Source organism: Curcuma longa, chromosome 3, assembly GCF_044706935.1.
Source record: "Curcuma longa cultivar G26 ecotype Majalengka, Jawa Barat chromosome 3, ITB_CL_G26_1.1, whole genome shotgun sequence".
Taxonomy (NCBI): Eukaryota; Viridiplantae; Streptophyta; class Magnoliopsida; order Zingiberales; family Zingiberaceae; genus Curcuma; species Curcuma longa.
In genome coordinates this window covers 18046086-18056920 of record NC_133863.1, presented here as the reverse complement: position 1 = coordinate 18056920, position 10835 = coordinate 18046086, and the positions used below count along the sequence as shown (strand labels likewise).

Below are 10835 nucleotides of genomic sequence, written 5' to 3'. Positions count from 1 at the left end.
TACTAAAATTTAATTAAAATTATTGAATTTAATTAAATCACTTAAATACTTTTGTAGCTAATCTTGAGTGGCAAATTTATTATTGTGCTATTATTAAGAAATTAGAGCATCTTTAAACATGTAATCAATCTACTGCGGCAATGGATTGGCCATTTTATTCCCTGAGAATAATTTTTAATATCTTCTAATATGCTCCTTCATAGAAAATTTAGGATAATTTGTTGGAGAAAATTGTAAAATAAATTCATTATTTTGTAACAGTTGAAAGATGTTTCCGGAAACACTTTCAATTTGCCTTAATGATAAATTAATCATTTAGTCGTTTTAATTGTGAAAAAAAATGCTCTTCGAACTAAATTTTAAATAATTAATTCTTCAATAAAAAAGAAATTTACCATCTAACTTTTTTTTTATGAAAGGTAAAATATATATCGTTAAAAAAATATACACAAGCATACAAAATAACCACATACTCTATCTCATATCATGTCTGACGAAATGTCAAATCTAAATAAGAGTCAATGGTGCATCATAACTGTGCTACATGTATACCAATACTATCAGTACGTCTCTCACACTCTCTATCATGCAGGTGTAGCTGTAGGAGCCTCAATCCTGCCCTGCCATCAGCGATGTGTTCCTTCTAGAGGGAGGCACCACCAGTACCATCAAAAGAGGGCATCTCGGCATCAATCATCATCCCATCCCAGGGCACCAGCACCAGACCGCCGCATGCTGCCTCCGTCATCTCTCCCCAATGTCCTCTACACCATCATGGCTCCACCTCCAACAGAATCATGTACACTTTTAGCAAGTGGCCAACTATCAACGGATTTGATATGTCTTTATCTTAACCGTTACTACAGACTAGATGAGCCAAATCGGTGGACTCATTCACCCTATAGGCTTTTTGATAAAGTCTCAGCCATCAACGACTTTGATGTGTCTTTACTGTAGCCATTACTACGGATTAGATGAGCCAAATCGATGGACTCATTCACCCTCCTAGATTTTTTGACAAAGCCTCAGCCATTAAAGTGTCTTTACCACGAACCGTTTATTGTGGACTAGATGGATCATCGAAGGTGGATCTATTCACATTTTTTTTTACACACGACTATGTATGTATGACCATGAATGAGATATGTATGTATGCCAAATGCTCAATTGATGCAAGAAACACAGATAAAAAATATTATGTACATATATATATATGTGTGGATGCATGACATGATTCTTTATATTGCTATGAAACCCAATGCTGAGTGAGGGTAACATAAGTGCATGTATACATAAGTGACAAAAGGTGCAAATGCTCAATGAAATTTAACATTTAACAATTGTATATGATCAATTCTATCATTATCAAGTATTACCTTTTATCGAGATTCAACCCTTATACACTTTAATAATTTTATTTCATCGTCCATTTCAATTATATCTTGAGACTTTAAATAATTAATTCTTGATTATTAATTTATTAGTTTAATTGTAATTGATAAATTCAGAAGAGAATAGAAAAGAGAAAGACGTGTTGGACACGGCATCGGTATGCGTTCTCTCTGCCCCCTCACCGCTTCCGATTTTTTTAGCTTTTTATTTTTTAATTTTTGTTTGTTTGTTTGTTTGTTTTTTTTTTTTTTTTGAAGGGACTTCGGGAGGACTCGTCGCTGAAGAAACGAGTCGGCGAATTCCGAAATCTTCGTCCGAGTTCTTCGCCTTCCACAAGCCTGCGTCGCTGCCCTTTCCGCCCCTGCGAGGTTCTGCTCGTTTCTTCCTCGTCTAATCGGATTCAAGTTGTTTCCAGAATCGCTTTGTTTCTACTGGCCGTCAAGTCCTAAGGATTGGTTCTTAACGTGGAATCATCTTAGGCGAGTTATACTTGGAGTTCGATTTGTTGATGCCGTCTTTGTGGTCTGCTAGTGCTGGATCCTAGGTTGAAATTGCAGTTCGAGGATATTTTGGTAGGAAGTGAAAGCAGTCAAGGATGGAGGGGAGTTTTGGTCCAAAGGAGCAAATTCTTTGGCCCCTCTCGGTTTTCTTTGGCATTGTCATGTGTATAGTTGTAAGTAGACTCCCTCCCTAAACCTTCCTTTTTGATTTCCCTTCTTTCCTCTTTAGTTATGTTGAGTTCTTGCTGTGACTGTTTCGTGCAAAATTGGTATGGACTGATAAGTAATCTGCATGTTGTTACAAATTATTATTATTTTTTCAGATATTAGTTTTCTTTGATCCTTCTTTGATGGAAACAATGAATTAGATTTCTTGGTTGGCTATGCACATTTACCTATGGAGTGATTTTGATAGATCGTGAGCGCTTCAATGAGCAGGGACGAGTAGCTGCTGCTGTGTAGTTGTCGTTTGACAGCTCCAAGTAGGTGACGTTATTAGGTTGTTACAATCCTGTCACAGTAGATGGAAAAAGACTTCCATCTACTGAAAATCAACTTGACCACTCATTTTTTATGGTTGAGAAATAAGTTGTTTATGGTCAGTTGAGGTCAAGTAGTTTTAGCAGATGATCTGTATATGATTTGTTAGCTATTTCTTAGTTTATTGCCTTGGTTGCATGACATGTATCTGTGTATCTTTAAAGTTCATTTTGATGTCTATCCATTTTTTTGGGGAATAGTATCAATTGGTAGTTCAATTACGTATCAGTGGAATCTTGGTTCATCCAATTCATTTTTTTTTTTAAAAAAAACTTTAGCTGATTGTTACCAATTGATTTTGCAAACAATGAATTTAATGGATTTTTTGTGCAACACACATGTAATAGAAAGAAAATCTTTGAAATTTGCATATGCAATGTTTTTCTGTTCAGATAGAAATTATTCTAATCATGTAGGTATATGAAGTGACACGTAAAGTCAGCATGGTCTCTTTCAAAGGATATAACAACCTCACCAAGTTACAGAAGATTGAGTGGAATAATCGGTAAGGTGAACTAATGCTGCAATTGACGCTTGGTAGTTCCTAGGCTAAAACTGTGCCTATATTTGTAGTTCACCATCTCCTATCAAATTCCATATGCAGGGGATTCTCAACTTTCCATGCAGTGGTAGCTGCTGCATTCTCATTCTATTTGCTGGTGTTGTCAGACCTTTTTAAGGGTGGTTCTGAAGAGGACTTTCTGGTTTTTAGAAAATCACTTCTTTCTGATGCTATGTTTGGGGTAGGTTGATGGCTTGTCTTTTTTATTAAACAATTAGAAATATAATGAATAATAAGTTTATTTAAACATGTTAATCTATGTTACTTAGACTCTTATATGAGCATCCAAAATGGGGTGTGATTTCAAATTTGAGCTTGCTACTTTGGTGGTTACCCTTTGAAGGGGTTCAAATCTTCTCTAATATAAATATATTTTTTATTTCATTTTTTTTTGAAATTTTATTTCAACTGGTCATGTATTGATAAAATAGATTTTATTATAATATAAATTTTAATAATTTATCATTAATTAAAATATTTTCTACATAACAATGTATGTTATAATTGTGATGTTTCACCCAATCAATTTATTATTATTTAATATATTTATTAAATCATATAAAATATTTTACAGAAATAATGGGATAAATATCTAGGTAACATGTTCACAACTGCACCAATGACCAATGTCGTTTTAGTTTCAAAACATTAATCATAGATTGATTGGAGGTGGTTTTGAGCTCACATATCTATTGGCATATTGTACTGTGATCAATGGAATCATTTAAGTAGATGGGAAAGATTTTTTACTTCATCGAACCTTTGTTTCTTTCAAACTCAAATAATTTTTTATCTATGTTTTCTTTTCTTGATATTTTTTTACAAGGACTATCACACCACTATAACTGTAAAAAGTGGAGCTCCAAAATTTCACTCCTTTTAGCATATATGACTCTTCCAAAGTTACAAGTGGTGTTGTTTGAGGGTAATTTTTTGAATAAGTATTGATTATGTTATATGACCCTATATAGTTTGTGTACCTCGTTGTCTATGAATTGCTTGCAACAACTATCAATTAAATAGGGACTTAAAATGTGCACTCAATCCTATGTTGTTATTGGGATTTGGTGTGGCAAATGTTTCCTCAAACACTTATTTATTATTTGACAAACTTTCTTTAATATATGTATTAGGTGTAAGATCATGCATGGCGCTAGAGGGGATTGCATAATGCAATAAAATCAATTTAGAATTTTTCAAAGTGAAAATGTGCAGTAGAAAGAAAATCTCAAGTGACATGAGTACAGCTGAAATATGAGATTAATCACAACGGAAATATTAGATGTCTTTTAGTTATTAGCACTATAGAATATAAATTAGTACAGTGAAAATAATAAGTTAGAATAACGAGCGAAATGAGAAAAAGAAATGATGAAGAAATAAAACTTGAGAATTTATGTGGTTTGAAATCCTCGATTTTTACTCTATGGCCTATGGACTCATAAATGAGCCAAGCCATGAAAATTCACTAATTTTCACCTTTTCAGCAACCTTTCGAAGGTAGAGAAACTTTTTACAAAAACTATTCTAGAAAATAATGAAATAAGTGCAATAACAAAGATTCTAGAAATATAGAGCTTTAAGGTAAATACCTCAAGCTCAAGAAATTGAAGTGAAAGACAATAGAAATAATAAAGCAAAAACTATGAAACTCAAACAATAATGAAAGAATCATAGTATGTAGATCTAGTACTACAACAACAATCAAGCCTTATAACACTAGATAGGGTCGGCTATATAAATCATCCTGCATCATTAGCTCTATCCCCGATTATATCCTCATCCATATTTAAATAAATTTTAACTTGTTTTATCATTGCTAACCAAGTCTTCTTTGGCCTTCTTCTTGCTCATTTATGTGTGTATTTATCATAGTGTCACATCGTTTAGTTGGAGCATGTATTGGTCGTCTAAGTGCATGTCCGTTCCATCTTAAACTCGTCTTTTAGAATTTTTTTCTCAATAGGCGCAACCTTAACTTTTGTTCTGATGTTTTCATTTCTTATCGTCCATCCTCGTATGTCCGCACATCACTTTAACATTCTCATTTCTGCGACTCTCATCTTTTGCTTATGCGAGTCAACATTCGAGTCAAATGTTGTCTAATTCGAAGTGCCTTTGCTCAATATTTATAGAGTGAAGTTGGTTTCCATAAGTCGACTAAGTCATCTTTATTAGTCAATTGATCCATTGTCCTTGGAACTATATCGGTCAACTCAATTCTCGCTAGCATATGACTATTTGTACCTTCAATTGACTCAATTGTATTCTAGTCGACTATTTCGGATCAGCCTTATCACGGTCTTGATCGTATCTTCTAGATCATAATCGGTTCACTTGGATCTTGATCATATGTCATTAGTTGATTGATCTAGATCAACTCATGATCGGTTCTCTTGGATTGCGATTGTTTCTTTTGGTGACTGTGTCATCAGTTGACTATTTAACCATTATTAGTCTACTCAAATTATCTAAATCTGAATCTTCTTATGATTGTTTCATCATATTTTGACAAATATATCACCAGTAGACTCTTAGTGATAATTGTTGACTTCTTTGGACAATATCCCTTTTAACGGTTACAATAATTTGAATTTAAAATCATCAATTGACTAGCTCGACTTCAATTGACTAACTTGGCTTCAGTCAGACTAAAGTGTCATTTAGTTGACTCAACCTGAAATAGAGGTTTTATATTATGAGTTTTTTTGCATTCAATCGACTAGCCATATCATGTAACTCAGTCAAATGACTCTTTGATTTTGATCCTAATTAAGAATACTACTCGTGCCCAAAATATATGTTGCTCATAATTTCTCACAATTCACATGACAAGAGTTTTATCTCTCTGAGACTTTTTGCATGCCAAGTATCTGATCGACTTGGTTGATCTACTAGGACTTCTCATTTGCCAAAAGGCTTCTCCTCCTGGTCTTCATCATCCGTCAAGTATCTAGTCAATGTCGACCTATTAGGTTTTTTTGTTTGGCAACTCCAATCGACCTCAACCCACTTGGATTTTTTTCATCTATCAACACATGCTCGTCTTTCCTTATCTATCAAATGTCTGGTCAATTTTGACCCACTTAGCCTTTAATCATTGCTCCTACAATGTAAATATCAAGTACGCTATATTTGCACACTTGACACGCAATATAAGTAACATAGAATAAATCTAATTATAAACCTTTGCCAAACACATCAAAATTCTACATTTGCACACTTGACATGCATAAGTAACACAAAATAAATCTAATTATAAACCTTTCCCAAACACATCAAAATTCATATGGTTAGACTCAATCACTTGGGGCATGATTGTATCAACGCCAGGAATGTTCCGCATGACGGATCCACTTTAGACAATGTTTTCTTTTTTGTTTTTCTAAATAGACAAACAAAGGAAGATCTGTAATTCCTAATTGGAAATCCTTTTATTTTGTTCATTTTATCTTGACTTTACTCTGTCAGCTTAAATATTAGTTGAGCTTTCAAAATCTGGAGTTCAATTAGATGACTCATGTCATTATTATCTTTAACTAGGACATATCTGCAACTTGCATCTAAACTAGAAAAGGAGAATCATTTTTTGTTTGATTTGACAGTTTTTTGCTTAGTGAATAGACTATCTTATCTAGTGACTAGATTGCTTAATCCTCTGTCTACAGTCACTTCTATTCTCAGTGATGTTGTTTCGTGCAGATATCACTTGGTTATTTCCTTTCAGATTTGGCAATGATCCTATGGCTTTTTCCATCATTAGGTGGCAAAGAATATGTATGTCTTATCTGAATAATTCAAACCTGTGGCACTTAAGTATCTTGTTTATATGAGATTGCTAATTAATGACATCGTTTCAGATTTTGCATCATGGGCTTTCCCTGTATGCAATCTCCGTTTCACTGATTAGCGGTCAAGCTCACATTTATATACTCATGGTTTTGTTTACTGAGGCTACCACACCATTTGTGAACCTTAGATGGTATGCTTGAGAAGTTTGCTTTTTTGCATCTGTTGTATTTGACATTTTTGATAAAAAAAATCTGCAGGTACTTGGATATTGCTGGGCAGAAGAATTCAAATATATATGTTTACAATGGTGTGGCTCTATTCTTCTGCTGGCTGGTAATTCAATACCCCCTATATTTCTTTTCGATTGTTGTAAGAAAATGCTAAGGTGACAACAAAAAGGAGTCAGATAATTTTTTATTATGTACTTTTGTAGTCTCTATATGTATATATTTTCATTCATGAAGATCCTTGTAGAAGGCTGGAAGCTTTTTAGAATTATCATTCATAATTTTGACAAAAGAATGATATCAAATAAACATAAGGGGCACTCCACAATTACATAAGATTCTGGAAGTAACTTAAGGGGCACTTTGCAATTACATAAGATTCAAGAAGCTCTTCTATATTTCAAACACCTATTTTTCATCCTATTAATGAGATATCTATTAATAGCTCCTTGTTGAATAATAAACCCAAATCTTAGTTACATGATTTTCATGTCCATCTAGTTTATCAAGTCCATTTTTTATAAATAAAATTAAATTTCATATTTTCTTTTTTTTTGTTTATCTTAAAATCTCTAGTTTTTAAAGATTTTCTCCACAATTCCATCATTGAATTTGGTTTAATTATTCTCCCATCAATTAGCCCAGTATTGTTTACTAAAATACAAGAAGATTTATCTTGAATATGATCAATTAATTCATCTAGTACTAACATAAGGAGATAGAGATTTTTGTTGCAAACCTACATCTATAGAAAAATTATTTGTCACACTATCACCAACTCTAATATTAGAGTTGTTAGATGTGTCAAAACCCGTCATCCCATGGGGTGGGGCAGGTGGGAAATCTCCAACTCAGTCCAACCCAAGGTGGGTTGTGGGTTAGACAGGTTAGCCCACGAGCCCATATATATATAGACGGGCTCCACGAGCCTATTGAGTTTTCCACTTTAGTTTTGAGTTTTGAATTTTTTTTTTCTTTTCAACCTGCTGGCCAACCCAAACCTGCCATGAACAACTCGCTTGGACCCACAACCCGTGCAGGCTAACTCATTTAAGTCCGCTTTTAAATGGATTGATACAATCTAAATTTAACCCGCTAAAATTGTCTGGCGGGGCAGACCAATCCGATAGACCCAACTCAAATTGATAGCTCTATCTAATAGCAACAGCCACATTATCATACATCTTTTTATCACATTATTTTTTATTAGAAATTATTTTCCTTTTTGAAATTCTACATTGTACTTGTCTATGAACTCTATATTAAGCATTTTCTAAGTTAAAAAAAATTGTAAATCCTTCTTTTAAATTTTTTTATTAGTTGTCTTATTAAATAAATAGTATATATGATACATCTTCCTGACATGAAAAGATATTGATTCTCAGAAATATATATCATCTCTAATTTTCCTCTCAATAACTATTTTCTAAATTTTCATTGTATGACTTCTCATTTTGACTGCTTTATATCTAACGTACAATGATGAAGTAATAATCTTGATATTAATCACATGTTCTCTTTCATATTCACTAGCTCACATTGGGCTATCACATTCTTATTTGAAAAGTGTATGGATATTCTTTTGTTAGAACCAATTTTTTGAAACATTTGTGGAGTAAGTTATCTATCATTAGATTGATGCACAATGTCAAATGAGCTATCTTAAGTACATTTTGTCTATTGCATGACTTTGGCAAATGATGTTAGCTTATATTCTTTTTGATCTGTTTAAGTATCTCTTCTTGTAGATTGCCCGGATCCTATTGTTCATCTACTTCTTCACACATATCTTTCTTAATTTTGATCAGGTATGCTGCAGGGAGTAAAACTATATAGATCAATAGTATGTTAGGCCTATTTTTTTGCCAAATCATGCCGGTACTTTTATACCTTTTTAAAGCCAATTGGTTTGACTGAAAAACTTGAATTAAAAACATTGCTAATGCATGTCAAGGCAGCGACTAGCAGGTACATTACAATAATCTCTAAATCTGGTCAAACTCGAAGCTAGTGCAGGTTTATTAGTTTTCAGAAAAAAAATTGCTCTGGATATTAAGAAAATAGTGTTATTGTGAATTAGTGACTGAAAAACTTGAAACATTGCTGATGCATGTCAAGGCAGCGACTAGCAGGTACATTACAATAATCTATAAATCTGGTCAAACTTGAGGCTAGTACAGGTTTATTAGTTTTCAGAAAAAAAATTGCTCTGGATATTACGAAAATAGTGTTATTATCCATGATGAATTAATTTGGTGTGGACATCATTAGTTCATTATTTTCCTGGTAATTTTTATCAAAGTGGGACTTACAATTGTTTTGCGCAATAAGAGAATACTTCACAGACTCTTGGTAACATTAGATAATTCCTTTGAGAAAGAGATTGCCCATTCAAATACATTATCTGCACATTTTTTATCATTTAGTTCTAGAAGTTTTTATCCAATTGATGATTTCACAGATATCATACATAATTTGGAGGTTGGAAGAATTAAAAAAAAAAATCCTACAAGCTAGGTCAACATATCCTCTTTGGCTCCAGTCTAAAATTCTCAATATTTTGTTTACAGGTAAGAACAATGTTCCCCCTGGGGTTCTACAGCCTTCTGACAGTACCTCCAATTGTTGCAGTGATGAATGTGGTATGGTTTTGGAAAATCTCCAAGGGCATGGTGAAGACTCTCTCTAAGAAGAGGCACGCAAAATAGTGAAGCATTATAACCTTGCGATCTTGTTGATACCGACATCAAGTTGGCCTGACGAAAGATCAAAGTTGCACATGAAAATTTCACTTGTTTCCTCTTGTGTAAGTTTCTCTTGGATATGGTATTATTACAAGATTGTGATAATGTTATTCTCAACCTCTTCTCGTAGATGGAGATTGTAAATTCATCACAGATGTCAAATGTATCTATCTATAAATCTGATTCTGAATTGTTTCTTGTATGATTGATCTTGTATTTTGTGGACAAATGCACCACATGCAACACTATCTATGATTATTTATTTCGTGTCCCCGGGACAATGGTGCAATGGTAGGACATCCGAATTATCTATGATTATATGGCGTATTTGCAGAAATTTTCCTCCAAATGGGGAACAATGCTGGGCATCTGGATTGGTATTTACCCTGGTGGTCGGTGGGATCAACTGGGATTATCATTTTATGATTATTTATTTCGCAATCTAATATCAATTCCTTTAGCCATATACATTTTTAGCAGTAAAAGTAAAGAAGCTTTATACTTTGCCTTGCTGCTAGAAAGGAAGATCCGATCTTATTTTTTGCTACACCAAAAAACACATGTTGAATTAAATAAGAAGATATAGTGTGAAGTAGTTTGAGCATTCAAATAGCCACTTGAATCAACATTTACATATGGATACAAAAAAAAGAAGATTTACATTTACAAATTTAAGTAATCTTTTTTGGCACACGTTGAATCAAGTAAGAAGATAGTGCGAAGTAGTTCTTTGATCATTCAAATGGGTCTTAAAAGATAAGGCAAAGGTGAGGAGTTTAATTTAATCATTTTAGGATCAACATGACTTCTTTGAAAATTGCATAAGTCAACTACAAGTTCAACTGAATAAGGGTTAAAAACTTTCAGTTGGTAAGCATGAGGCCGTGCCTTCAAAAAATCCTTAGGGGGTTTTCTGATATGGGGCTATTTTGGCGGTGGGGCCGATCACTATAAAAAGTTTATCCACTATAGTTGTTGAAGTGCCTTATCCCAAGTGGTAAGCATGGAGACATGTGTTGCTTGAGGTTTCGGGTTCGAATCCTCTTAGCAACATGTATGTTGACTGAGGTGTTGTGCG

At 33.6% G+C, this 10835-nt stretch overlaps 1 protein-coding gene across 3 annotated transcripts; it reads left to right on the top strand.

Moving 5' to 3' along the window:
- The first annotated feature begins 1640 nt into the window (after positions 1-1640).
- On the top strand, positions 1641-9959 carry LOC141825260 (uncharacterized). Of its 3 annotated transcripts, none has more exons than XM_074712647.1 (9): positions 1641-1760; positions 1924-2065; positions 2849-2937; positions 3037-3175; positions 6697-6771; positions 6855-6976; positions 7044-7119; positions 8762-8821; positions 9584-9959. In XM_074712647.1, exons 2-9 carry the CDS (start codon positions 1988-1990, stop codon positions 9719-9721), a joined length of 777 nt encoding a protein of 258 aa, XP_074568748.1. In that variant the 5' UTR covers positions 1641-1760; positions 1924-1987; the 3' UTR covers positions 9722-9959. The 3 variants fall into 3 exon arrangements, with proteins under 3 accessions (XP_074568748.1, XP_074568747.1, XP_074568749.1); XM_074712646.1 differs by having other exon boundaries at positions 1872-2065; XM_074712648.1 differs by lacking the exon at positions 1924-2065.
- Positions 9960-10835: the final 876 nt, after the last annotated feature.

Bases quoted from the DNA above. Each gene is read 5' to 3' on its own strand.
- LOC141825260 (XM_074712647.1), top strand. From the start codon at position 1,988: ATGGAGGGGAGTTTTGGTCCAAAGGAGCAAATTCTTTGGCCCCTCTCG. The intron at 2,938-3,036 runs GTAAGGTGAACT...TTCCATATGCAG, and splicing joins AAGATTGAGTGGAATAATCG to GGGATTCTCAACTTTCCATG. The intron at 7,120-8,761 runs GTAATTCAATAC...CTCTTCTTGTAG, and splicing joins CTCTATTCTTCTGCTGGCTG to ATTGCCCGGATCCTATTGTT.